This window comes from Micromys minutus (genome assembly GCF_963924665.1).
Source record: "Micromys minutus genome assembly, chromosome: 21".
Taxonomy (NCBI): Eukaryota; Metazoa; Chordata; class Mammalia; order Rodentia; family Muridae; genus Micromys; species Micromys minutus.
This window is the reverse complement of record NC_137956.1, coordinates 47096146-47123855: the sequence shown is the minus strand read 5'-3', so window position 1 is coordinate 47123855 and position 27710 is coordinate 47096146. Positions and strand designations below refer to the sequence as shown.

General features: G+C 43.8%; 1 protein-coding gene across 3 annotated transcripts in view; it reads left to right on the top strand.

The window, feature by feature from the left end:
• CMC1 (C-X9-C motif containing 1) overlaps positions 1-26297 on the top strand; it is a 57513-nt gene extending 31216 nt beyond the window's left edge. For all 3 annotated transcript variants that reach the window (XM_080933940.1, XM_080933941.1, XM_080933939.1), the window contains 2 exons: positions 17635-17725; positions 26048-26297. In XM_080933940.1, the coding sequence (XP_080790066.1) occupies positions 17635-17725; positions 26048-26168 (212 nt within the window). In that variant the 3' untranslated portion in view covers positions 26169-26297. The remainder of the gene's footprint in view (positions 1-17634; positions 17726-26047) is intronic.
• The last annotated feature ends 1413 nt before the right edge of the window (positions 26298-27710 follow it).

Below are 27710 nucleotides of genomic sequence, written 5' to 3'. Positions count from 1 at the left end.
TCTTCTTCTTCTTCTTTTTCTCCCCCCCCCGCCCCCCCACTGGGTTTCTCTGTGTAACAGAGCCTTGGCAGTGCTGGACTTGTTTTGTAGACCAGGCTGACCTTCCGATCAAAGAAGAGCCCCATCTGCCTCTGCCTCCAGTGTGCAGTGTGATGGGATTAATGGCGTCTGCCATTACACTGGGCCAGAGGTTGATTTCTAATTAGTTTAGTTTCCTGTGTATGCAGCTACTCATGGATGTAAGTATATAGTTTATAAATCTGGTGGAAGCGATTATTGTGGTGAAAGTGTGTTGAACCAGCTTTTTGTGGTCTTTTGCAAGATCATAGATGGTTCTATCCCTGCAAATAAGGAGGTACCAGTGAGTTTTCCTGTGGGAAAAAAACAGTCGGCGCATCATCCCATCCCAAACTCTTCATGTTGTTCTAGCACATAGTGTTCTTCCTTCTTCGTGAAAAGAAGAGTTGGTGATTTAAGAATTTCCTTTGGGCCTTAGTACATATAACTTACCAGGAGTTTGTGGTGCAGGTCTATAATTCCAGCACTTGTGAGACTGAGGAGGGAGAATCCTGAGTTCAAGGCCAGTCTATACAGGGCATGGTGGGGAAGGCCATGTCTCTGCAAACTGGGTGAGGGATATAGCTCAGTGCTAGAGTTACCTAATTGTGTAAGGACCTGCCTTCAGTCCCTGGCACTGCAGAAATACAGAAGACAACACAGAACCATGTTCTCACAGCCTGTTCCTGGCTCATTCTGTTGTCCTGCTCTGTAGATGTGTATATTTCAGAGTGTATCTAAAAAAGGCAGACTCCTAAAAATCTTTGCTGACCTGTGTAGGTCGGTGGTCTTTTTGGGTGGTAGTCTTTTCATTACAAACATACCATACTGCACTGTGATTACGATAAAACATCTTTCTCCGCCCATCTGTATTTTGAGCATCAACATTGCTCCCTCATTGGTGGGTAGTCAGCAGACTTCTTGAATCTTTGACTTTGAAGGGAAGAACTATTATCTGTTATGTTTGGGTAGCTCATGTAGGGTTAATTGTAATTGGAATTGGATTCCTCACCCTTTTTTCCCCCTATAAATTCTAACATGTTGTTTAATGAATGTAAAGTTATGCAAAGCATTTATATTAAATAGACTTGTTAAGTACATCTTTCCTATCTTGCACCCTATTTCCACTGAGTGTTAATACTCAGATATTCCTTTGTGATGCATCCCCAGGAATAGGCTTGTGTGCGCCATGCTCCTCACTTCCTTGCATCTTCACTAGCGTATAGAACAGACCTGGTTTTCCTTCCCATTTCCTTTCTGTTCTAAAGGACAGGGTCCAGGATGTAAGGTCAAGGTATCTATAAACGGCTGAGAAACCAAGTATGTATGAAGTAAAAAGTGGAGCTTCATTGCCCTCTAGGGGTTCAGGTTTAACACAGCCCATGTTTTAAAAAGGGTTTAGTAAGCAAGAGCTCACAAGGAGAGGTCTGTGTGGTAGGTACACTGAGGGGCACTATTGTTATCTGTAGACTGTGAGCAGTTGACACTAAATCCTGGTTACAGTAATTATTACAAGAGAAAGCACTCCTGATACTTTGTAACAAGAGAAAGTATACCTGATACTTTGTAACATTTTAACTAAATGCCTCTGTCAGTGCCTAAACAAGTTACTAATTTTCAGGAATTAGTTGGTGACCAACTGATCATTTGGTAGTTTGAGTGTACTGTCCATATCCCTAACAGACTGGGGAATAAGGTTTATAATGGGGGCCGGGGTGTCATCAGGAAATGTGTGTGTTGGTTTCAGCTACTCTCATGGGCATTTCCTTCCCTCCCCTGTGGGCTTTTTCTACTGTTACTAAGTGCCGACTGCTGCACTCAGGTTGCAGAGTTTGGAAAGGGAAGCAATTTGTTTTTCTGTTATTGAAAGTATTAGCTAAACTTTGGCTGTGTAAGCAGTACATACGAATTTTGTATGCAGATATGTTAATGTTTTGAATATTTAAGCACATGTCTATATTGGAAGTGAAAATTCATGTGGTTATTAACATTTGGAAAAGATTTTTTGTTTTAATTTGTATTTAAATTTTTAATCCCTGAAAGGATCCTACAAAGTTGTACATCGGGTTTTTACTGTTTCTGATTATGAACTGTGATATCAAGTATTTTAATAAGTAGTATATAATATTACTATATATAAATACATTTACTTTATCTCCGCCTTGTGGTAGGAACAGAGGCCAGTCCTGCAGGACAGGCAGTGCTTGGACTGTCTGCATCCCCGGCCCTTCTTTTCCATCACCATAAGTTGAGCATCAGATATTAAGAGTTTACTTGGAAAATTGTAGATCTTTTCAAGGATCTAACTGAAAACAATTTTAAGTCTCATAATCAGTATTAAAAAGAAATCTTGAGCCATGGGTTTCATATCCTGAATAAGTCTTAGAATGTTGAAACGAGGAATCTAAACATTTTAATCATTTAATCATGACTAAGGTAAAGGAAAACTTTAGCTGTCTGCTGAGAAAAGTAGCTTTGTGCTAAAAAAAAATTGCAACGAATATTTTTACACGATAATCTGTATGGCCATTCTTACTGATTACTAGAGTGCGGGTTCCAGCTTTTAAAAGAATTTTCTGTTTTCTTGGCTGGCGGGGGAACTGGAGCTCAGTGAACTTGATTAGGCATGTGCAAAGCCTCCATTTAGTCCCCAACAAGGGTGTATGTTTGTTTGTTTTTATTTCAGCTTTACAGTTTCCAAGGTTTAAGTGTGCACGCTCACACCCTTTCACGTATCTGATAAGGTTACTTTTAGAAGTCAGGACTGTCACCATAGGCTATGGCCATGGCAAGCTGTGGTCACACGCACTATGAGCTGCTTGAGTGAAGGGCTCTCAGAGAACATTGGTTTAAGAGTGTGTTCAGCCAGGCTGCTCTTGATCTCTCTTATTTTCCTTTAAATTGTTGATGGATGTTCTTTATTCAACTGAAATATTTAAACCACTTTTTTATTTTTCAGTTTACACAGATCTAATGTATCACATAGTTAACTATACACTTAAGTTTTTAAAATACAAAATTTAGAGTGCTCTAACCACCGCATTCCTAAGACTTTTAGCTGAACTCTTGTCACATTTTTATGGCACAAAATTGGAAATGAAACAGTTTTATCCTAAAAAGCGGTTGTAGAGTGCTTGCTATCTCTGACCTGGGAAGAAGCGCGTGCTGCCTTAGGTTCTCATGTCCGTGTGGATAAAATATTGTCCGACTGTGTTTTCTCCACCACAGAGGTTTGTATATATTGCTCACACCAGTGTTTCAAGACACTGACTGTTGCTCTGGGGGCTCTGAGCCTGGCGGGGAAGGCTCTGCTCACTCCCTGGTTGCTGGCCACATTAACTCCTTAGTTCTGGTCAGTTGCCTTTGATCCCATGTAGCTCTTAGCCGAGGAGAGCGTGCACAGTGAGACAGCCACAGCCTTTTGTAACCTAACCATGGAAGTGACCACAGACACTTTGCTAAATGTAAGGAGGGTTCTGTATCCCCTCTCCTCTCTGTGGGAGGCATTTGCCCTGGTGGACACCAGGAGCTGGGACCCTGGGGAGCTGCGCTGAGGCTGCCGGCCATCCCTTGCTTTGCTTTCTTTCCTGTTTCCAGAAATCATTTTGACTCATCGATATAAAACAGCCCACTTGAATGGACCCTTGGCTACCCTGTCCTTTCGGATTCTGCTGCATTTGTTAGCACTGCTACGGGTTATTTTGGCTTCCAGTCTCTTTTCTTATCCTTTCTTCTCACTGTGTCAACTGTTCCTTGAAGAATAGTTTTCCTGAATTTATGCGTTTAATAAGTTCTTATATAGTGTGACATCTGAACTGCCCCCTTTTCCTAAGGCATCTTTGGAGAGTGGTCCTGCTGCTTCTGAAGCATCTGAGCTGAGCGAATGCTCTTTAGCATTTGCCACCTTTTCCTGATGTCTGTCCTCCCCTGTGGGCTCTCGTGAGGGCTCTGGTGTGCTGAGTACGTTCTTGAAGCCTAGAGGGTGGGTGGGTGGGGTAGGGGACAGTGCAGTGTTTTTCTTTAAAAGCCTTTAGGAATGATTTTTCTTTCCCTAAGAGGTTACATTTGGCTTATCTTTTCTAGGAAGTGTGGATCCCTGAAAAATGACATTCCCCCAGTGGTTGTGCTGAGCCTGCCCAAGTCTTCTGCGGGTACACAGAAGCTCTCGTATCGAGTGCTTTTCTTGTGTTTGTTTCCTTCTGTTGATTTCTGAGACTTCCTGTAGACATGGCCTCAGTTCTTTGTTGAGAACGAGGGGATATTAACACATTTGTTTAAATCACACATCCTGGGAAGTAGAGTTGGGGCTGAGGTCCGTCCTGTCTGCTGTGCCCAGTGTCCATCTCTGATCCTGCTCTCTGAGGTTTGTGACATGCGGCTCTCCATTTACTACATGGCAGCCAGACAATTTTTGCTATTTAAAAGCTCTTTTTGTTTTTTTATTAAACACTGAGGGAAAGTTTATGCATTTAGTATTTAGCAGTTTTGCTCAGAATTATCTTCTTCATCTTTTGCCTGACATACTCTGTCAGCACACAGACTGTCTTTCTCCATCTGGAAGATTTCCTTTCTCTTCTAGTCTCATCTGGAACTCTGTTGCTGGGTAGATAGGTCTTCCTGGGGTATGCAGCTCAGTGACAGTCACCACCTTGTGTAGGATCAAGCCAGAACTCTTACATTAAAGCCACACATCAGTAGGCTTCCTCTCCTGGCTAAGGAATGTCTGTCTTCCCATGCGTGCCCCTAGAGGATTACAAGGCCTGCTTAGTCTCCTGTGGACTGTTCTCACTGTCCAGGTCAAGCTAGGGTATGTCCAGAAGTGGATGCGGACGAGTGCCCCTTCCCAGGATGCTGCAGAGGTGATACGGTTGGTGCTCCTGTTGGGCTTATGAGTGACAGCCCGATTCTCAAAATTTAGTTATTTGCACTCTCCCTGAGAGCTTGCACTCTACATCCCCAGATTTTCCATACTTTTAGTGTTATTTTGGGTTTCAGGTCAGTCTTCACCACGGTCCTCTGTCAGTTGTGCAGTGGCGTCCTCCAGGACTGATGCAAATAGTAACTCCATGGGAAGAACCGGCCGCAGGTTCACGTTCGCTTCCTAGTTTCACGTCGGTCATTTCCCTCTGCTCGTCTCAGCGCCGTGAGACTGGAATCAGGAACATTTGGCACAAGGTGGATGGGATGCTTGATGCTGAAGAGAGGTTTTCCTTGAGCAGAGCTGTGTGTGTGCAGAAGGTCTGTTGTGTGAGACATGACAGTGCTGATGAAAAGCTTCACAGGAAACGCCATCCTCACACAGGGTTGAAAAAGAAGAGCTGTGAAGAGAAGCCAGATCATGAATGTGGGCAGCCAACCTTCGAGGGGGTTGGTTGAGAGGGTTGGAGCTAGGCAGCCTTTGAAGACACATGGCTTTCACCCAAAATGAAAGCCATGGTTTAGGTCTAGGCTGGCACCCAAATTCCTTTAAAATAGCATTTATTGATTATGTATAGAGGAGGGGAGGGCAGTGATGGTTTGGAGGTCAGCAGACAACTTGTAGGAATCAGTTCTCTTTCTCTAACGTGTGGGTCCCAAATATAAACTTGGGTCATCAAACTTGGTGACAGGCACCTGTACAGGTTTAACTGTTTAACAGGCCAAAATATGTCTTATAAAAGTACCCTTTCTTTATTGGGAGGTGGGGGTGCAACCTTTAACCCCAGTACTTGTAAGGCGGAGGCAGGAGAATCTCTGAGTTCAAAGCCAGTCTGCTCTACAGAGTGAGTTCCAGCACAGCTGGGGCTACACAGAGAAACTCTGCCTTGAAAAACCAACCAACCTACTAACCAACCAGCCAGCCAAACAAACAAACAAACATATGTCTTTAACTTCAGAACCTCGTCAATATCACCAAAACTGTTGATTTTCTTAATACAGTGTTGAATTTGTTTGTAGATTAAATTTACCTCTGTAGTCACATCACAGGACTGTCCTCTGTCGTAACTCAAGTGTGTGGATTGAAACTCTAGGTGTCAGGGCCATCTGTGTGGAGCAGATCTTTATGCAAACTGTCCGTAGTGAGGTGCGGGCATTGTAGTACTTGCATCCTGCTGCTATGCTCTTCTCCCTGCTGTGTGTGCATTTCTGTACAGTTGCTTTATTAGCTTACAGAATAGTAAGTGTTGTGTGCCATAGTTCAGGGTGGCTTGTCCTTTCTGCCATACAGAACGAGTCCCCGGCTGTCAACGGTGTAGGGCAAACACATGTAATAGCATTTACAAATCAGAGGAAGAATGTGGGACAGTGGTCCCGGTGCCTTTGTGGTAAGAGCACTCACTGTAAGGTACCTACTTCAGATTTCAAGAATTTTAGATGCTAGGTTAGATATGGAAACTATGTATAAAGTCGTGAATAAAGAACGAATCCAGAAGGTTCATTCTTTGTTGGTTATTCAGGAGAGCAATGTGGCCACCAGAGCCCTAAAGGATGACAACATGACAAACTGAATTTGCAGGAAGTTTAAAGGCTGCACTGTGGTTAAGAATTTACAGAGAAACAACTACTTACTGTGGTGTAGAAAAAGGTCTTTTTTAAAAAAGAGATTTATTTATTTAATGTATGAGTACACTGTAGACTGTACCTGTCTTCAGACATGGATCCCAGTACAGATGGTTGTGAGCCACCATGTAGTTGCTGGAAATTGAACTCAGGACGCCTGGAAGAGCAGCTAGTGCTCTTAACCACTGAGCCATCTCTGCAGCCCTGAAAGATTTTCCTTTTTATAGGCAGGCCTGTGAGACCATGGCTCTGTCAGCTGGTGAAGAGTGACCATTAAGAACTGCCAAGGGGGCTCATCTCATGACCACAGTCTGTCTTCAAAGGCTCCTGTCTGATGCTCCTGACGGAGTATAGTGGTGCCCATTAGTTGATGTTCCCATTATAAACCTGGATTTGTATTCCTTGTGCATATAATTGTGCTTACGTTTTCCTGGGCTAAATTGGATTAGATGTCTTATTTATTTGTGTATTTTGACTTATAAGATTGTAGAAAACGTTCTTTCTCATATACTCTATAGCAGAAAATATCTCATAAAACCAAATAGGAAAAATAGAGAAATGTTTTCATTGCAAAAACAAGAGATGTTAGGTGAGATGCCTGGCTGTCCTGGACTTACTTGGTAGATTAGGCTGGCCTTGAACTCACAGAGATCCACTTGCCCATGTGTTACAAGTACTGGGATTGAAGATGTGCACCACCACTGCCAGGCTTGTCTACCATATTTTTATGATCACTAAAGAGTTGCAGGCTATAGTTGCATAAACAACAGGTAAACCTACAAAAAAAATTACATAAGCACAGCACCTAGCTCCATTGTGACTGTTGGTGTTTTATTATGACATCAGATTGATTTGGGTACTAGTCGTAGCTATTTGAACATTTCCATGTTTTCATACCAGTGAGGCTCATGTGTAAGAGCCTCAGGACTAGGAGTGTCATACAGAGTAATGGAGCAGCGTGTCCTCACTGGGCTGACTTGGGCCACCTCTGTGCTCTTTTGATGAATAGAAGACAAGCTGAAGCAGCCTTGGAATGAAAAGCAGTCTAGGGCTCATTTTGGAATTACAATAAAATTCAGTCCCAAGTAGATCAGGAACAGATTGTTAGAAATCTAAATTAGTTTCTCTTCCCAGCTGTTATAAGATGTAACAGGCCAGAAATTATGCATATATTCAGTTAAGTAGAATGCAACAGAGTCTTCCCATGAAAAATGGCAGTGCTGAGTGAGGCTCCTTAAGTGGTTGGCTGGGTAGTATTGTAACTGGAATATTTTACACCAAACCGAAAAGACTAGGAGAAAACATTGTCTGTTTGACTTGAACAATATGATGATTCTGTGCTGTTTGAACTTGTACATTTTTAGGTTAATGCCAGCAAAGCAGCTGCTGCTTGAATTTAGTTGTGAAACACTGAATTATTCATCTCCATAAACAAAACTTCCTTAGTAGGTATTTAGCATTAATTTATTTCTCTTTATTTCAATTGACCCTGTTGACATTCTGGTTTAAAATTAAAAAATATTCTTTGTGGAGTCTAACAAACCAGACTTTGTGTCAGCTACTTCTTCTACCTCTACTCTGTGATAAAACATTTATGTATTTGAAGTGATGAATTATATCTTATGATTTCCTTTTAGTCTTTTAATAAAGTTCTTAATGAAACAGAATGAAAGCAAAATATTTCTCTGCAGTGTCTTTAAGTATTGAAGACTCTGGTTGGCATTGACTCTTGACTGGTTAGATCATAGCGTGATGCTGTATGCTTGCACTGCCTAAGTAATCTGAGGTCTAACACTGCAAGTGTATCAGCAGAATTTTCAATAATTATTTCATAGTTTATATTGATATTGTTTGATAGGCTGTTCAATAGAATAAAAACATTAAAGCTCATTGTTTTGTGGTTCTTTGAACTCCCCCACCTACAGATGCAAGTTTGTGAGGCATAGAAACAAAAATAGGTTCTTACATTCCATGTAAGGTTTTTATATATAGGATGTACACCGTTGTTACATCATGACATAAAGTTACATTATATATCTCTATTGTATGTGCAACTTTGGTTTAGATTACTTGTAACTGTATTATTTTCAACTTCAGAAAACTATACATTTAAGCACAATTTTTATTCTAAGAATTTTAAGTTTTTCTAATTTTCTTCTTAATTTTTGAGTGCATTAATAAGCAAAATAGTTACTTCTGGTCAATTAACAAAGCAATTAATTAGGTGTTACAGTTTGTCTTCATGTTAAATTAAAAGGAAATGAAGGGCAAAGTCAATTCCACCTTCTCTTTATAGTAACAATTACAGTGCATAAGAATTTTGTACAGGGGTTTAGTGATTTCTCTATTCAACAAGGCTGGTCCACTACGTGTTCTGGGAAGGTCACTTAGAAATAATTGGCTTGCTTTCAAGTGTGTGCCTGCCTTCCAGAGACAATAGTCATAGCGAGAGTGTGACCTGCACAAGAGTTGCTGTTTCTTAGCCCATGGTAATTGTGCCTGGGATGTCTTTTTTTCCTGAGAGTAATCAGTCTTAATAAAACTATGTTCCTAACTACTTGAGCTGATAAACAGCAAGGTTTGTTTTAAGAAGTCAAGTTTATTTTATGTCAATTTTCTATTTGCCCTGCGTAAGATCTATAATTACTTTACTCCATCTTGGTGTTCAGATTAATCAGATCCTGCTCCGTAGTGGTGCTCACATTAGAATAATACTTTAATCAGCTGTGTCTCCCATGCCATGGTGGACTAGGGAAGCTGCTCTTGGCATACTGAAGATGTACGCATTTGATTTTGTATTGTAATTTAAAAGTAAAATCAGAAATATTGATTTCTACTTGACTGGAGAGATGATTTAGTTTGAATATCAGTCTGATGTTAATCAGGTGAGAATTAATTGAGTTGGAGGTATTAGATATTCAGTGCTGTTAACTGAGCCGTGATCAATCTAGAGAGAAGCTTTCTGTTGGACTGCTCTAGAATTGTCAAACAGCTCATGCACTACAATGTGGAATAATCTTTCTGTGTTCATCCTAGCTTCTTGTCTCATTAAATGCACCACTAAATTCATTCTATACACAGACTAATCTTTAAAGTGTAGAATGTTAATAAATCATAATCTAATAGAAAATTTAAAGCATAATAATTTTGTCAAAAATGCTTTTGTTGTCATGTTTTTTCTTTTGTAATACATTATCGAGAGCTGAAGTTTAAAGCCCTGATTAAATACCTACTTCTGGAGGACATTTGTAACATAAGATGCAAAAACCCTACATTGTTTCATTTAACTGTCCAACACTGAAAGAAGTGAGCAGCACAGAATTATTTTAATGTTTATTTCCTGAAATAGAAATAGAAGCAGTAGCATTTGCTGGTCTGAAATGTGGCATGGGCTTTTCGTTTATTTTAAGGGTGTGATAGCGGTGTCATAAGTGTTGTGAAAATATAAATGGTGAGAAGACACCTCCATGGGACCTGATCCTAAGTAGTAACATTGGAAAGTCTTTAAATAAACTGCAGCCGGAACAGAAAGGATCGATTTGCCTTGTTAACCAGGGACAGTGGGCTTATTAATGTCTAATTAAGCTTACGGCGCCATGTCTGTGAGCCCCCCCCCCCCTTCCTTCTAAACTGAGAATTTAGGTCTATTTACCAGGAAGGTAGCACATGTGTCGTCAGGGTTCTTTCATTCTGGCGGTTGGTGTGACCGTGTGAGATTGGAGGAAAACTGCAGTGTGATTTCTGAGAGGCTTTTTACCTGGAAATGATGCTTTTCCCTTGACGTGACTATGCAGACATACAGTTCACAAAAAGGGATTTTCTAAATTTGTAGTTGAGAACAATTAGTATTTAAGGAAATTAAGCTATACATCGGAAACCTCCTTGGAAGGTGATGAATGGGGAGTTCTTAGTGAGTCGTGGGGTTCCCTCCAGTTGTTGCTAAACAGACTGGGGGAGAGGAAGAACATGGAGAGATGGCTGGCTTCTTCATGCCGGTCCTCAGCCCCCGCTTCCTATAACTACTCTTCCTTTTTCTTTTTTAAGTTAACCTTTTGTTCCATATAGAGTTCCAACCCCCAGACCAGCAGTTCTTTAGTTCCTGTTCCACAGCCTGTCAGCTTCCCTCCTGTGAGACAGCACAGCGGGTCCCCACATGTTCTCCCAGAGATGCTTTGTGCCTGTGTTCTGAGCAGTAAGATGCACTTTACAGATGTCCCTTAGATCCGGGGACAGTGTTGCTTTGACCCACCCCTGCTGTAGTCTCAGCTCCCGGGTGCCGTAAAGGCCCAGCAAGCTGAGGATTGTTAACACCCCTCCAAAAATGAAAAGAACTGTGAAGACCAACTCCTCTCAGTGTGCTGTTGGTAATGGCGTGCTATTTTGGCAGTGGTTAGGAGTTAGATCTGATGTTGATGAAAGGTCCATCTTTTGTTTCAAGAAGATAGGAAATGACAATCAACATGCTGTCCCTCTAGTGACTATCTATGTAATGTTCCTTTGGTGGTTATCCACAAAACAGTGCTTTTTAAGAAAGCTACATGTAATAGTTATTTTCATAGGAGGTGGATGAACTTACTCCTGTGGTTAACTTTGAGGCCTTCACTCTCTTTACAGACACGAACTGTTTAAAAGCAGCTTGTGACCATCCTGCTTTGTGAGTAAACTGTGTGGGATATGTAAGGAAAATGGGAGACACACTCCATGGCTTTTGCCTCGAGACTTTCTCAGTCCTCCATCCCTTATCATTAGCTCTGGTCATGGCTGCTCCGTCTGAGCATCTCCCACCCGTGATCTTTAAAAGCAGACAGGTGCTCAGGTGTTTTGTTTGCGGGTCATACTGAACTGTTCCCACACCTTCCTTTCAAGTTCTTGAGCACTGTGCTGAGCTCTGGCTCCCCTGCACTGCGTTCTCCCAGTGGTGGGGAGCATGGCTTTCAGGCAGTGTCTTGCTCTGCTGACTCCAGCTCACGAAGCAGCGTTTGTTTCTATTTTAAGTGCAAACACAGAAAGGATGACTCTGCGTGCCATTGTGTGTGCAGGTACCAGCACCATCTGTGTTGTGCAGACTGAGAACAACTTAATCCTGAAGACCGTGTAGACAGACAGACATTAAAAACACACCAGACCAAGAACTTCCTGAGCACATGAGACGTGGAAAGGTGCAGCACCTCACTTGCATTCCACAGAAGACTCTTACCACAGGAATGGAGACGGACGCCTGGCCATCACTGGAGAACCCCGTGTGTCAGCTCAGCCGGGGCCTTGCCACTTGATAAGCTTCTTCCAGTGCCCTGTGATTGTGTGTGTGTTCATGTATCCAGGGCTGGTTGCTAGGCTTCTTGCAGCTTCTCTGCATTCTGAGGCCCAAACTAGCTTTCCAGGTGATTTGGTTAATAGTTCAACTGCCCACAGTGACCCGTAGATAGTTGGTCTCTGTGTCTACATCCACCTCCTCAACCCTTTTGTAAAAGCCCACATACATGCACCTCGAGAGATATACTATTATATGATGTGTGATCTGAGAGTTAATATTAGTTAAGATTGAAGTTAGTCTCTCATCAGCCAGCCATCAAGGGAAATTGGGACCACTTGGCAAGTACAGTCAGAGCAGATGATGTAGCTTGCGAATCTGCCATTATTCTTTAAAATGGTTTGACATTGTGGAAAGATAAATGCATCCATGTTTCTAGTGTGGAGGGCTCATGACACACTTCAAATCTAAAATGCAGAATTTATCATTTTGTGTAGTTACTATGAGAAGCTTATGAAAGGAAAAGAGGCTTCATTAATGCATGTGTGAATTTATTCAGTGACCTCTAACCCTTCGCCCATATTCATGGCAGGGACTAATTAAACTCATTAGGTCACAGGGAAAGTAAGTAAAGTGAAAAAAAAAAAAAGCTCATTGTAGTCACTCTGGAGAAGCCATTTTATTATTATTATTATTATTATTATTATTATTATTATTATTATTATTATTATTTACTTAGTCACTTTACATCCTGCTCACTGCATCCTCCCAACCTCCTCCAACAATACCTCCCCCATTTCCCCCCTTCTCCTCTGAGCAGGTGGGGCCCCTTGGGTATCCCCCCCACCCTGGCACATCAAGTCTCTGTGAGGTCAGGTGCTTCCTCTCCCACTGAGGCCAGACAAGGCAGCCCAGCTACAAGAACACATTCCACAGACAGGCAACAGCTTTTGGGACAGTCCCTGCTCCAGTTGTTTGGGACCCACATGAAGACCAAGTTGTACAGGAGAAGCCATTTTTTTTTTAATGTGCAAAATTCTTGCTTCAAATGTTTAAAAGCATATATGGGAATTTTTCAGAATGATATAGACTCAGGCATTGATATATCTGACGCTATTTTATTTTTGGTTGCCACTAAACTGTTTCATTTGTAGTGTGATATAGTTTGATGCTTTTATAGTTTATTTGAGAGAAATGAAAGTTGTACAAATATATGGATTCCATGGTTTTTTTTTTTTGTTTTGTTTTTAGAGACAGGTTCTCTCTATGCAGCTCTGGCTGTCCTGGAACCCGCCCTAAATACCAGGCTGACTTTGTACTCACAGTGGCCAGCCTGCCTCTGCCTCCTGAGTACTGAGATTAAAAGATTTTCATGTTCTTGGTATTTTACTGAAGGGAGAAAAAAATGTCCCGAACGCCCATCTCATTAATCTTCAGGACAGCTTAGTCTTTTTGGTCTCTCATTGCTCATGTGCATTTGAATTACTTTAACACAAATTTAATTAAATGAAATTTTATTTTCATAGTTAATAATTTTACTTTGATAGTTACTAATTTTTAGTTGGATCCTATTTGTATCTTTATGGTTTCCTTAATATTCAAAGATTGATAGACTTGGGCACATAGACATTTCATACAACACTGATAGGTGGGAGGAGCCCTTTGAAGACTTCCAGAGCACCAGTTTCAGTCAGCCGGCAGTATCAGCAACATTAGTTTTACACGAGTATATGCTAATGCAGGAGGAGAGAAAGACTGCCATTAAAACCGCGTTGCTAAATGTGATGGAAGCCGTATAGAACGACTTGGGGCTTCAGTTACTCCAGGAGAGCTTTGGGCCTGGAGAGGAGGACCCTGGCCAGCAACTCCATCGTGAGGAGAGCACAGAAGCAAGGCTTTTCAGTGCACTTGCATCGCTTTACAGTGCGGTGCCTGCTGTCCTGTGCTGAACTGAGGCAGGAGAACGTTGGGTTTGTTAAAATTAGGAGTTAGACTTTTGATAGTAGCCTCTGAGTTTTCAAAAAGGGCTCTGGTATTTGCCAGCTAGCATGCTTTCTTCAGGCAGAACTCACTTTGGCAGCCATGTTTCTTCCAGCCATTATCTGAGTAGACCAGTTTGGTGAAGGTGTGATGAGGTCTCAGTAGGGCACAGGGAAGGGGTCTAGCTTGTTTTTCATCACTACTCCTGAACATGGCAGTTCAAGAGTTCTCTTAAAGAACCCTGTAGTGAAGGTGGACACATTCCCTTTGGAGACTGCCATGTCTTTATTTTCAGTCATATCTTAATACAATGCTCTAAGTACAAAACAAATACATAAGAAAAATAGGCGTTCCAAAATCAGAAGTAAAGGGTTTTTGATGTCCATGATCATCCCCCCAGCCCCCATGTGTCTACTGAGCTAGCCTTGTCTGCTTTGTGTTTTGAGATGGAAGTCCTTCGCAAAGGACACAAACGAAGGCTCACTGGATTTGACTTAGCCATCATACCCAGCTCACCTGTGCACTGAACAGAAATACTTATGGTTGGGATGAAGGAAATAATGGATGGCGTTCAGACTAAGCAGTTAGGTGAAGCTGGGATGGGGGATGAGACCTAAGGACCACTCGGTCTGGCTGTGATGGAGCATGAGAAACTTCTTTTCATGGGATCACCTCCTGTGCATACTTAAGTTCATCTCTTCTCTGACCCTTGCTCCTGTCCTGCCAGAGTCTAGCTATGGTGCTCTGGTAGATTCAGGCGTGTCTGTTGTGGGGCTCTAGTTTCGACCAAATCCCTCTTAGAAAGATTTGCACTCATTTATTTCAGCCGATTCTGTGTTCTCGATGTAGAAGCATCTTGTTACAGATCATAGGTGTGTCGCTCCATAGACTCCTGAAATTTCCTGCTTGCTTTAAGGTAATTATGAGTGAGTTACGTTCTTTACTGATCACAGTGCAGCACATGGCTCAAGGGAAGATGGAACCATGATTTTATATTACACAGACTATCAGAGTGGTACCCTGACAGCTTCTTTGTGAGGCTGGGGTTGTGTTTGACACCTAATTGCTGGCTACTTGACAGCAGAGCCTAAAACTGCTTGAACTGCAGTGGCCACAGAGGAGCTGGGCAGTTAGGAGGACAGCTGCTAAGATGCAGGGCAGAGGGCTTGTGGGGAGGATGGGGTGTGGCTGGATCCGACCCAGAGCAAGAGGAAGGCAGTGTCCAGTGGCTGTGGGTAGACAGTGGCACCAGGGACTAAAAGTGTGATGTTACTGGTGTGGTCGCAGAAGGAAACATACAGAAAACTGTTCACAGTTTTTATGATCTTAGGACTGGAAAAGAGGGAGAACCCTGGCACTAGAATTTAATGCACACTTCGGGGAAGAAGAGATGGATGCCAGATACCTGGGGCTGGGGCTGGCTTTACACTTCCTCTTAGTTAGGGTTTCTGTTGCTCTAGAGACACCATGACCACAATTCTTGTGAGAAAACATTTAATTGAGGCTAGCTTTGAGGTTCAGAGATTCAGTCTATTGTCCCCCTGGCAGCACACAGGCAGACATGGTGCTGAAGAAGAAGCTGAGAGTTCTACATCCGGATCGTCAGGCAGCAGGGAGAGAGTGACACTTGGCTTGGTTTGAGCATCTGAACCCCCCCCCCCCCCAGTGACCTATTTCAGCAAGGCCACAACAAATAATAGTATCACTAAATATGGGCCTGTGGGGTCCATTCTCATTCAAACCACCACATTCCCCTCCCTGGCTCCCATAGGCTTGTAAGCATGCCATAGTCTGACTTCAAATGTTCCAGCGTCTACCACAGTACCATATAATCCATCAATCAATCTTTCTCTCTCTCTCTATCCCCAAGCCCTCATATAATCTCTTTAACTGCAATCTCCTATAAATGAAAAATTAGATCACATACTTCCAACATATAATAATAGCACAGGATATATGTTACCATAAGGGAAGAAAGAGAACATAATGAGGAAATATTGGGCCAAACAAGACTGAAGACAGCTGGGCGAACTCCAGACTCTGCATTCTCATGACTGATGTCAACATGCTCTTCAGAGCTCCGACTCTTCTCAGCCCTGTTGACTGCAACACATTTCTCTCTCTTGGGCTGGTCCCACTGTCTGTTAGCATCGCTCCTTGGGCTGGCTCCACTTCCTGTTAGCATCGCTCCTTGGGCTGGCTCCACTTCCTGTTAGCATCGCTCCTTGGCAGGTGTCCCACCGCTCTGCCATCTCTAACATCTTGGGGTCTCAGAGGCAATCCAGGCTTTGCACAGTGGCCTTTGTAGGCCTCTCTGCAGCAACACCTTCGACACACAGCTGGCCTCAGTGGCTTTCCCTAGCTGTGGAGGGAGAGTCCATAAGCCCTTTCTTCTGTCCTTCACGCTAACGCACGAACCATAGGCTGAAGCTGCCAAGTTCTGCTACTCAGGCCTCTCATTCAATTACATCTTCACCACTGTTCTGTTTTGTTGTGTTTCTTCACTGCCTAAGCTCTGCTGTCCTGGAACTTGCTCTGTTGATCAGGCTGACCTTGAATGCAGAGATTTTCTTGCCTCTGCCTCTGGAGTACTGAGATTCAAGGGGCACACCATCACACCAGGCCCTGATAATTTTTATTTCCTTTTTACTTCTCTTTATACCCTTTCAGAGATTTGAAGCTTAGCTGGGAGCAGTCTTGTTCTCCTATATTCTACCTGGCACCAGGCTTCTCTCTTACCTGTTTACGGTTCCTGGTACCCCCTCCTCCTCCAACTCTTGTATTCTTGCTCAGTTTGTTTCTTTTCATTATAAATATGCATAAGCGTGCCACTAATAACCAACAATACAGTTAATACTAGGCTGTCTGGAAATCTCTGCCAAAGCTTTTAATCCATAGCTCTTCTATTTAATGTCAGGCAGATTTTATGGAGCAGAGCAGAAAGCAGTTACACCCTTTGCCAGAATATCCCAATAATAGTCTCGAGGCCACACAATCATATTCTGAGTCTGAGATCTTTTGATCGAAGCTCCCACAATTCAAATGACCCTCAGCACTAGTGTCTTCCATGGTCCCACTAGGGTGGCCCATTAAGCCCACTTAAAGCAGTCGGTTGCTTTCCCCATTGAAAGTCCCAAAGTCCAAGCATGGTCAGGCCTATCACAGCAATAAAGTCACTCCTGGTTCCAACCTCTGTCTTCGGGTTTCTATTGCTATGAAGAAAATCTTGACCACACAACTTTTATACGGACAACATTTAATTGGAGCTGGCTTAAAGGGTCAGAGGTTTAGTCTATCATGGTAGGAAGCATGGCAGCATCCAGGCAGGCATGTGCTGGAGGAGCTGAGAGCTCTACACCTGGGTCAGCAGGCAGCAGGAGGGGCAGGACATTGGGGCTCATCTGAGTAGCTGAAACCTCACAACCTACTCCCAGGGACATATTCCTCCAGTAAGGCCACACTTCCTACTAGTGCCACTCCCTATGGGCTCGTGGGGGCCGTTTTCTTCAAACTACCACATCTTGTTACTTGGGATGCATTCTTGTCCCACTGGAAATCCTGTGAGGTCACTATGGTCAGTGTGTCTCTCGGCAGTTGTCCTGCTCTTATCTTCCAAGTCCTTTTCTACAAAATGAGCAATGCTCACAGTCTGCTCTTACATAGTCTACAGTTTTCTTTAATTGACCATGGAGTGGATACAGTCTAGACAGTGGAGTCTAAAGGAGAGACTTAGAACTTTTAAAATCATGTAAATGTAATGTTTTTCTTTCCTCATTATTATCATCATTATTATTTTTAATTTTCAGATTTTACCAGATGTTGCAAGGACTCCGGGATCCTTATGGTATTAAAATGCCGGAAAGAGAATTCTGCACTGAAAGACTGTCTAACTGCTTAGTAAGTTGTCACCTCAATGCTTACGTGTCCGTGATTGCACACGCGTGTGTCAGGAGAATGTTATTAGCTCATTCCCTGTAGTCTGTTCTGTACCTGTGCCCACCAGATTCTTCACGTTGCTGGTTAAGACATCAGGATGTTACAGGTTATTCTGAAAGAGAGACATTAACTCCAGTTCCTTAAATCTGCATACTGCCATACATCTTCAGTCCCTTGGGAGGCTGGGGCAGGAGAGCTCTGTGAGTTCCAGGACAGCCAGAGCTACATAGTGAAACCCTGTCTAGAAAAAGAAGAAGGAAAAAAAAAGCAGCAAAGGATAAGAAAGTAAGCAGATTTCGCTGAATGCGTTTGTTTTCAGCCCATATGTGTTTATCGTATACGCTGTTATATACATTATTGACAGATAATAGCACGACATTTTACTAAGTTGTTAATTGGTAGTTGTGAGATTTTACTTTTGGCAAGCTGTTGTTCCCTCTTATGTTTTTCCATAGCGTGAGATTTCTTAGGAGAGCTAATTTAAAAAGTAACACTTATGAATCTCTTATGTATTTTTAGGGTTACACCGTGTATATATAACCTTACAGGCTTTGGGAATAGCACCATTGGAAGGGACAAGATTACCCAAACCCATCTTCATCTCTGCAGATAGACATGAGGAAACCAAGAGTTAGCATGCATTTTCCGAGGCAATCTTGGCTGCCAGTGGTTGCAGGGCAGGAACCACAAGAGCCTGTTGTGCAGTTTTAAAAACCACGCCACCGCCTTGCCCAGGAGCTGCAGCATTACCAGCCCCTCCCGACTCCCTTTTGTTCCACACAGCTTAGCTCTGGATCGATCACAACCATTCCCAAGCCTGCCTCCTTTGGATCTGCAGGGAAACGACACCCAGTCAGCTTTATTACTTTAAAACTTGCCTGCCAGTCACAATTGCTGGGCACAGATAGCTCCCACCTGGAAAGATGTGCCCTTACCAATTTATTCTCTCCGTATCTTCTCCTGCCCCAATCTTAGGGCTTGTTCCATCTAGTCACCGTCAAACACCTTTGTCCTGCCCTGAAAGGAGGCTGCAGGTCCTAGCTGCCCCTAGGTTTTACATGGTTATTGAGCCCCTTTTCCTCCAAAGCAAGTCTAAAAAAAAACCTCTCCTTCTTTCCTTGGGTCTGCCCTTTACTCCTGGGAACCGGAAGTCCCACCTGTCTCCTCTGCCCAGCAATTGGCTCCCAGCCTTCTTCATTGACAAATCCAGAACCAATTAGGAAACTGGACCTTAGTATCAGAGCCTCCCCTTCCAAGAGCCCTTGACTGTAGAGAGCGGCTTCCTCAGTTAAGCCTCTCTTCCTCTTACCAATGCTTTTGTAGGAACACAGATATTTTACAGAAGCATGCTGAACGAAAGCAACAAACACATTTAAAGAAACAGAACCCACAGGTGTCCTAGCTCCAGCTCTGCAGTGGAAGGTGGAGGAGAAAGGAGGACGTGACCGCCCCTGGTACGGCTGAGAAGGTTTACTGTGGATGAGAGAGCACAGGAGGAGACAGCTGCAAGGGAGAGAGCAGAGAGTGACCCAGGAGAGGAGCCAGCCAGGAGCCTAGCGATGATCAAAATGGCTGTTATAGTAGGGAAGAGGAATGGGGAGGGGTGTGTGAAAAGTGCAGGGAGGAGCTACAGGTATGGAGTGGGACTTGTCCCAGCTTCCTTTGGGACCTGATAACAGTGTTGTTAATGAGGTGTAGTGAGACTCCATGAATGTCGATTAAGTAGGATCTGCTCTGCCTAGAGTACTGAGTTCTGCAGAAAACAGGATATGGGAACCTCACAGAAAAAGTGCTAGCTGAGCAGACCAGTCGGTCTTTTTTCTCTAAGAACATGTGCTGCATCGAGAGACTGGAGAGCTACCTGCCCGGAGGCCTCCAGACCATGGAAGGAGGGTGGCACAGCGCAGCCTCACTAGCACAGACCCACATTTCCTGGGCAGATGGAAAGTGTCTTAGGGTTTCTATTGCTGTGATGAAACACCATGATTAAAAAGCAAGTTGTCCTGGGAGGAAAGGGTGTATCTGGCCTGCATTATCTTTACTCTTCATCATGGGGGAAGTCAGGACAGGAAGTCAAAAATAGGGCAGGAACCTGGAGGCAGGAGCTGATGCAGAAACCACAGAGGGATGCTGCTTACTGGCTTGCTTTCTATGGCTTACCCAGTCTGCTTTCTTACAGAAGGTAGGGCCACCAGCCCAGGCATGGTACCACTCTCTGTGGGCTGGGCCCTCCCACACCAGTCACTAACTAAAATGCCTTACAGCTGGATTTTATGGAAGCATTTCTACAAGTGCGGCTTCTTTCTCTCTAATAACTGTAGCTGTGTCAAGCTGATATGACACCAGCAGCACAGTGACTGCTCTGTCTGAAGTGCCTCAGTTTTGCAAGAGAGGTGGACCTTTGCCTGTTTGCACCACATCCAGCTAAGTGTGGAGTTTGCTCTTCCCAGACCCATAGCGAACCTGGGGGTGGGGAGATGGCGACTGTTCTGAATCTGATGCCCCTGATGCTTTTTCCACCAAAGTCATTTGTGCTAGAACTCTGTATTTCCCCGGGTGGCTGTTTTGTACCCCAGCTTGAACCCTCAGGAAACTTGAGACAGGGAAGCCTTTGTGCCTCTTCTTCCTCAAAATGCAACCCCACCTTCTGTCCTGGCTCAGGGCAGAAGCATACACTGCATGTACACTAAATCCCTCACTGCTGTGCATTGTCCTTGAGGGTGACAGGACGCCCTGAGATGACTCAAGTTCAGCAGTTCGCAGGTCTGTGCCCTCCACCTGGACAACAGGTCTAGGCTACCAGCCTGAATCCCAGCCTGGAATGTTCTTGGACATGTCTGCAGAGGTTAGAGAGCATCCTAACCTAGCCAGATTCATCTGTTGGTCATTGATAGAAACGGTGGCCCTCCCTGTGTATGTACAGGAAGCGAGTGAGCAGTGTGGAGTCCTGGTGACAAGCCACCACTGCTGTTATTGGAGACCATCTGCTCAGCACGTAGTGCCTGAGCACAGAACCCTGGTCACAAGCCAGCTGGAATTTCTCCCCTGAACCTCAAATTTCCCTTCTCTGGTGACTGCCAATGCCAGTGTGTGCTTCCTGTGTGACCTTATAAAAGGCCTCAGAGCCCTTTAACAGGGAGGAAAGAGGTTTGAGGACTGCATTATGCATTCCTGCAATAGCAGAACACCCCCCACAAACTGCAGCTGCCTTTCCTAGACGCCCTCAGATGATGTATGTGCACCACAGAACAGGTCAGCTCCTGACGGCCTTGGCCAACCAGTCCAGAGTTACCCTGGGAAATGAAGACTAAGTTTTACCTTGGCCAGGAGACCGTTGTTTCCCATGTTTCACAGGACTGTAAGTTGCCCTGTCTCCCACAGTGCCCATTCTAGGTATGCTGGGTATATGGGAGAATGGGGAATATCCCTTGGATAAAGGATGCCTGTGCTCCACGGAGTGCCTCTGCTCTCAGACATTGGAGAGGAACCGTGTTCCATGCCATTCCATCTTGCCTTCTCAGCCTAGAATCTCTGGTTTTTCTCCAAAACTGCATTAAAAATGACAGACAGTGGAACATGATGATGCATGCTTACAATCACAGCATTCGAAAGTCTGAGACAGATTGACGCTAGCTCAAGGCTAGTCCACGCGACACGGGGGGCAGGGGCAGGGTTAGAATAAAAGGGTATGTGGGAAGCCAGTCATGAAATACGTTTATTACAGAAATTACAACGTGAATATTTCCCTCAGGAGTTGTTTTGGCTACTACAAAATCTCCCTTAGTAGCACTTGGGCAGCCATGGTGACAGAAAAATTGGGAGGGGGTAAGGGCTGTCCAGCAGTAAAACCCTGCTTAAAACAAAACAAACCTGCTGCATCTTAGTTATGGACCTTGTAGCTTAGATTTGAAATTTGTTACATTGTTTTACATATGTACTCTCCAGAGGAACAGAGTGGACGGAATGCATCTGTATACACTCAAAGGGGCTTTATCAGAATGGCTGATAGCTTGTGGTCAGGCCAGCCCATCAATGGCTGTCTTGGCAGAAAGGCCAAGAATCAGGAGTTGTTCAGGCCTTGAGGCTGGGTGTCCCAGCTGGTCTGTGTTGGATCCTGGAGATGTCCCTTCCTCTGCCAGTGACAGAACGCCTCAGGGGGAGGGTGGATGGGCTTGCCAGAGAGAGTGAAGGCAAGCAGGCAAAAAGCAAAGCTTCCCTCTACCATGTCCCTTGAAGGATGCTGACACCAGAAGGTGTGGTCCAGACATTAGGGTGGGTCTTCTGACCTCAAATGATCCAATCAAGATGAATTCCTCCCAGGTGTGCCCTGCTGTTTGGATTTTAGTTGATTCTAGATGTGGATGAGTTGACAAGCTAGATTAGCCATCACAAGTTGTGAGTCTGACACACAATCACATCTTTTATGTAATTTTTAGTTTTCAAATAGAAACAAAAACATCATAATTATGTTTAACATATTACTGTCTCATGTACAACAACATTATATATTGTTGAAATACCTAAGAGTTTTACTGTTAGCCTTTCTTCCATCCTTTCCCACATGGACCTACAGCCTTTTAAAAGGATAACTGTTCACTGGGGAAAGGAAATAATCAGACTTTCTAGGGTCTGTTGGGAATAGGTTCTAGATGGACTCTGATATTGGGAAACCCCAAGAAGCACTGTGGACTCCAGTTGAAGTACGAACTTAATGAAAGGCAGGTGATTACTGGTCTTTTGGCTGACATCCTACTCACAGTAGGCATAGTGGGTTCCTAGGAATCATCCTGTAGTTACTGTCCAGTCATAGAATGTACAATTGGGATAGATAACATAGACGTTGGCAGAGTTCTCACATTGGTTCCATAACTGTGGAGTGAGCCATTATGGTTGGAAAGGCCAAATACAAACCAGTAGACTTGCTTAACCAGGGAAATTAGTGAACTACAGACAGTATCACATCCCTGGAAGAATGGCAGAAATTAGTGTCGCTACCAAAGACTAGAAAGGTGCAGACTAGGGTGGTGAGTTTCATCTCATTCCCCTTTAACTCTGTCTGGCTAAAGACTGGTGGATAGTGGGGATGACAGTTGGTTACAAAAACTTAGGTAGCGACTTAGTTACTTTCCTATTGTTGTGAAGAGACACCATGACCAAGGCAACTTACACAAGAAACCATTTAATTAGGGGCTCATTTACAGAGTTTCAGAGGTGAGTCCCTGATCATCATGGCAGGGAGCAGGCAAGCAGGCATAGCAGAGTACTGGAGCGGTAGCTGAGAGCTTCCGTCTCATCTCCAAGTTGGAGGCAGAAAGACAGAGACAGACAGACAAAGCCTGCCATTGGGTCTTGAAGCCTCAAATCACACCCCTAGTAACATACCTTCTCCAAGGCCATTAGGAAGTATCTCCCAATCTGTCCCCAAACAGTTCTACCAAGGAGGGATCTAGCATTCCAATGCTTGACCTTAAGTTTTCATTCCAACTACAAGTAGTGATTCCTGTTGCAGCTGTGGTACCAGACGGGGTGTACTTACCTGAACAGATTGTGCCTCCTGGTGCATGGCATGCAGCTGGTGATCTAGCAGTGCCTTCCTCTCTGTACCTGGCCATCAGGGCTGTCAGAAGCAGTTTGCTTTCAATTGCCAAAAGCCAGCAGTATACTTTTACAGTTTTACTTCAATAGTATATTAACGCCAGCCCTGTGCCATAACATAGTTTGGAGGGATCTTGATCATCTGTCCATAATATAAAAGGTCACACTGAGCACGATATGGATTATGCTTATTGGACCAAGTGAGCAGGAGGTAGCAACTACTATGGACTTTTTGATAAACATGTGTGTATTGGGAGATAGAAAATAAATCCAACCAAATTTAAGGGCTTTCTACCTCAGTGGAATATTTAGTCCAGTGGTGTGAGGCATACATACATATTCTTTCTAAGGTAAAGGATAAGATAATGCACCTGGCTCCTCCCACTCTGAAGAAAGAAGTCCAGTGTTTAGTGGACCTAATTGGATTCCAGAGACAGCACATTCCTCACTTGGGTATGTTACCAAGTGACTTGGAACGCTGTTAGCTCTGAGTGGGACCTGCAACAGGAGAAGGCTCTTCAGCAGGCCCAGGCTGCTGTGCAGGCTGCTCTACCACGTAGATCCAGCAGACCTGACGGTACCTGAGGAATCAGTGGCAGATAGGGATGCTGTTTGCAGCATTGGACAGGCCACTTTGGGTCAGTCACAGAGGAGACTTGGGATCTGGGAGCGAGGCTTTGCTATCATCTGAATACTGCCATTCTCCCTCTGGGAGATAGCTCTAGACTGCTTTGTGCCTTCCTGGAAACTGAATGTCTGATAACGAATGGGCCACCAAGTTATCAAGAAACCTGAGCTGCCATCAAGAGCTGGGCCACAAAGCAGTACATGTGCTTTAGCACTCCACTGTCAGATGGAGTGGGATATAAACCATTCGGCCTCGGCAGGTAGGTCCTGAAGGCACAAGCAAATTTCACGAAGAATTTCCCTAAATGCCCATGGATTTTACTCTGATAATTATATGTACAGTTTTTTATGTCTAATTCAGTGATTAAGATAGCATGTTTTCAGTTGCACATAAACCCTTTTTAGGTGGGGCAGCCTTAGAACAGAGTGGCAGGAAGGTCTAGAGACGCCTAGGCTCAACCGGCGCAGGCAGAACTTGACTGTCCTCTAGTGAGAAGGGCGAGTTGTAGGCGTGGTTGTGATGTCCCGTGTAAGCACACTGACCAGGGTACCTGGTGCACCCTGGGCACTTAGCATTAAGTTTCCGATACACTGCTAATTGACCGGTACGCATTGTTACTATTGGAACATCCTTTCCCTACCCCTAGAAAGATGAGCCTCAGAGTCTAGTTTGCTGTGGGGAAGGACTGTTGAGAGAAAAGCAACCAAAGGTGGATTTGACATTATCTGAGGAATGATGGGAAAAGTGTTGTTTGTTAATTACTGTGGCAAGCCGCAGCATGCATGTGGCTGCTGCTCCCTCGAGGAACACGTCGAAACAGGGATGTGCCTTTATCATGCCTGCCTCTCATCTTCACTCCTCATGTCCCTGATCCCTCCCAAACTGCTAAAGCCCAGTGTCCTTACTGATGTCCAAAATCAAGACGCAGCCCTCTTTCTCCCGCCCTTCTGACAGTTGCAGCTCTTTCATTCTCCCGGTCATGCTGTCTAGAAAGCCACATATTTCTCCACTCCTCAACCTTGGCTCCCTTAAGCTATTTTTCCTAAGTTTTTTCCCTAAAAACTCCCTAAGTTCCCCCCCCCCTTTTTAAAAAACTGAATATTCTCTGTATTTATATTTCAGATGTATCTCCTGTCCTCCAACCCTCTCCCTCTCCCCCTCCCATTGCCTCCATGAAGGCGCTCCCTCTTCCAACCACCCTCTCCCACCTCAGTGTTAAGCTCTTGCTTAAAGTTTCTTTGGGTTTTGTTAAGAATCCTAAGTTTAAGTGTAGTTTGTACCCCTGGATTAAATCACTATAAGTCCTGTTTCTCTGCTTGTCTTCATGTCTTAAAGGGAATGTTTTTTGTTCAGTCTGTGTCATGTGGTTTGAGTTAGTTTTCTATAATCTAGAGTCATGTGTCTCCTAACCAACTCTGGCTAGTTACCAAATCAGCCTTTTCCTTTTGCATCCTGTATCTCTTCCTTTGGGCTAGCTTAGGCGCCCCTCATTTCTTGGTTGAGTATCATTATTAGAGATCCAACTTTAAAGACCTTGCTGTTCCCTTTCTGCCACACACTGCCATTCACTCCCGGGACTTATTTCTGGTTAGTCTTGTCCTGCTGCTATCATGATAGCCTGTGGTAGTGTGACCTCAGTGGCCCATCCTGATTGGCTCGCAGTGTTCTTGGGCTCCTCCTGCTGTGTGCCCAATCCACCATGTGAGTGTCTCACGCTTCTCACTTTCCCTCACCCTGCCTTCTGTGGCCCTGCAACAGTGCTCCCCCTCCCATGTTCCCATGGCCATTCTTGTCCTTTCATATTTTGTTCTAGTGCAGTCCTTGTCTGTTGAGCTGTGGGCTCCTAGAATGGAGCATCATTCATTGTTCCATCCTCTTAGAGAAGACTAAGCCCAAGAGTTTATGTTACTATGTAATTACAAAATAAAAAAATCATTTTTTTCACTTATGTTTATTGTGTCGTGGTGACTATTATTGAAAGTCAGTTTTGTGAGATTAAACCTCATGTTTGAATGTTATTAAATCTTATTCTCTATTTTGATATTATTTACTTCTTCTAGCTATAATGACCCAGCCTTCTATGAAGAATGCAAACTGGAGTATCTCAAGGAAAGGGAAGAATTCAGAAAAACTGGAGTTCCTACCAAGAAAAGGCTACAGAAGCTTCCCACAAGCATGTAGGCAAATAGTGACTCACATCTTATGGAAGCCATTTGTAATGTAAACCAGAAACGATGGACTGAAACAATGTCTGCTCATCCCAACTAATCATGAAGTTCTGATTTTTTTTAATGAAATAAAAATATTCATTTCAGAGTTCTGGTTTATTAAATATGGGACAGGGAAAAAGAAATGTATTGTTTTCCTGGCCTTAACCCAAGTTCTACAACTCTAATTGCAGTCACAGTGCTGTCAATGGCTTTGTGTGTGCATTCCCTCTGATCATGCAGGCTGATGGCCAGTGTGGAGGAGAGGATGGAGAATGGACCCCCTTCAGCACGGCTAACGGCAGCTGTGAACCAGAGCCCTCTTCCCTCTACTACTCAGTGCGCTACTGGGGGCCACCCCCAGTCAGTTACTGCGACAACTTACCCAGCACTGCCGTTAGAGGCATGTAGGCAGGGCTGCAGACTTTCCACGGGCTTATTCAAAAACTGGTGAGATTAGATGACTTATTTACTGAAACCTTTGATAGAAAAGTTTCTGCATTATTTTTTGATCTTTTGAACGTGGCTACTGAAAATACTGTATAATCTTAGGTTTTCAGAAGTTGGAATTGTTTAGTGTGAACTTCTGTTTTGTAACATTAGGGATTTGGGAGGATATGTGGTAAATTTGTGTTCTAGTATGTTACCCTAGTCTGAGCTTTTTACATTAAAAGCTATTTAAAAAAAGGAAAAAAAAGGGCAAGATTTAACTTTGGCTCCAATCCTCTGAAACAATTTTTTTTTCTCATTCAAATGAAATGAACCTAGTCAATGAATGCATGTACTCACCAAAGACTACCTCACTCTTGTTTGAAACTCAAAGAACCCATTCTCCCAGACTGCGGATCAACAGAAGGTGGCCAGCAGCCCGGTAAGTGTAGAGCCTGAGGCATGGGGAGAGGGCAAGCAGCGCTCTTTCTGTGCTGGCCTGTTCGCATTGGCGCATTTCCAATGGACAGTTGTTTTCAGTGACCCAAAGGCAGTTACTACAAGGCAGAGCATAGTAACAAGATTTCTGTTGTGTCACACAGCTGACAGGTACTAACTAGACGAACTATGTTCATGTTCACCTCTTGTCTGACAAGTGTACCCACTGCAGATGTCTTTGGATACTGGGTTTTTACACATTCATCGGCCAGTTCTATTCTGGCCTCGGCTCAATACGATAAGGGACCCAGAGGAAGGACCAGGTGGCTGCTGTGAGTTGTGTCCTAGTATTTCTCAGTTACAGGTGTACTCAACTGGGTTTAACAAAAGAAATCCAGCTATTACAGAAAATTTCAAGGAAAGCTTGATGGGGTTGTCAGCTGGTATGAAAGGGACCAACAGAACTGTCAATTTTAATGAATCACAAAATACAGATGGTACCACTGACTAAGTATATATTTGTACATTTTCTGACCAGGTAAAAATATTTTAGAGTTTATCTTTTCTAGCTAAGGAGTCTTACACAGGCCAGCAACACTTTCAACTGTTAACACCAACCAGACTGTTACCAATCCTTGATAACTGTGAC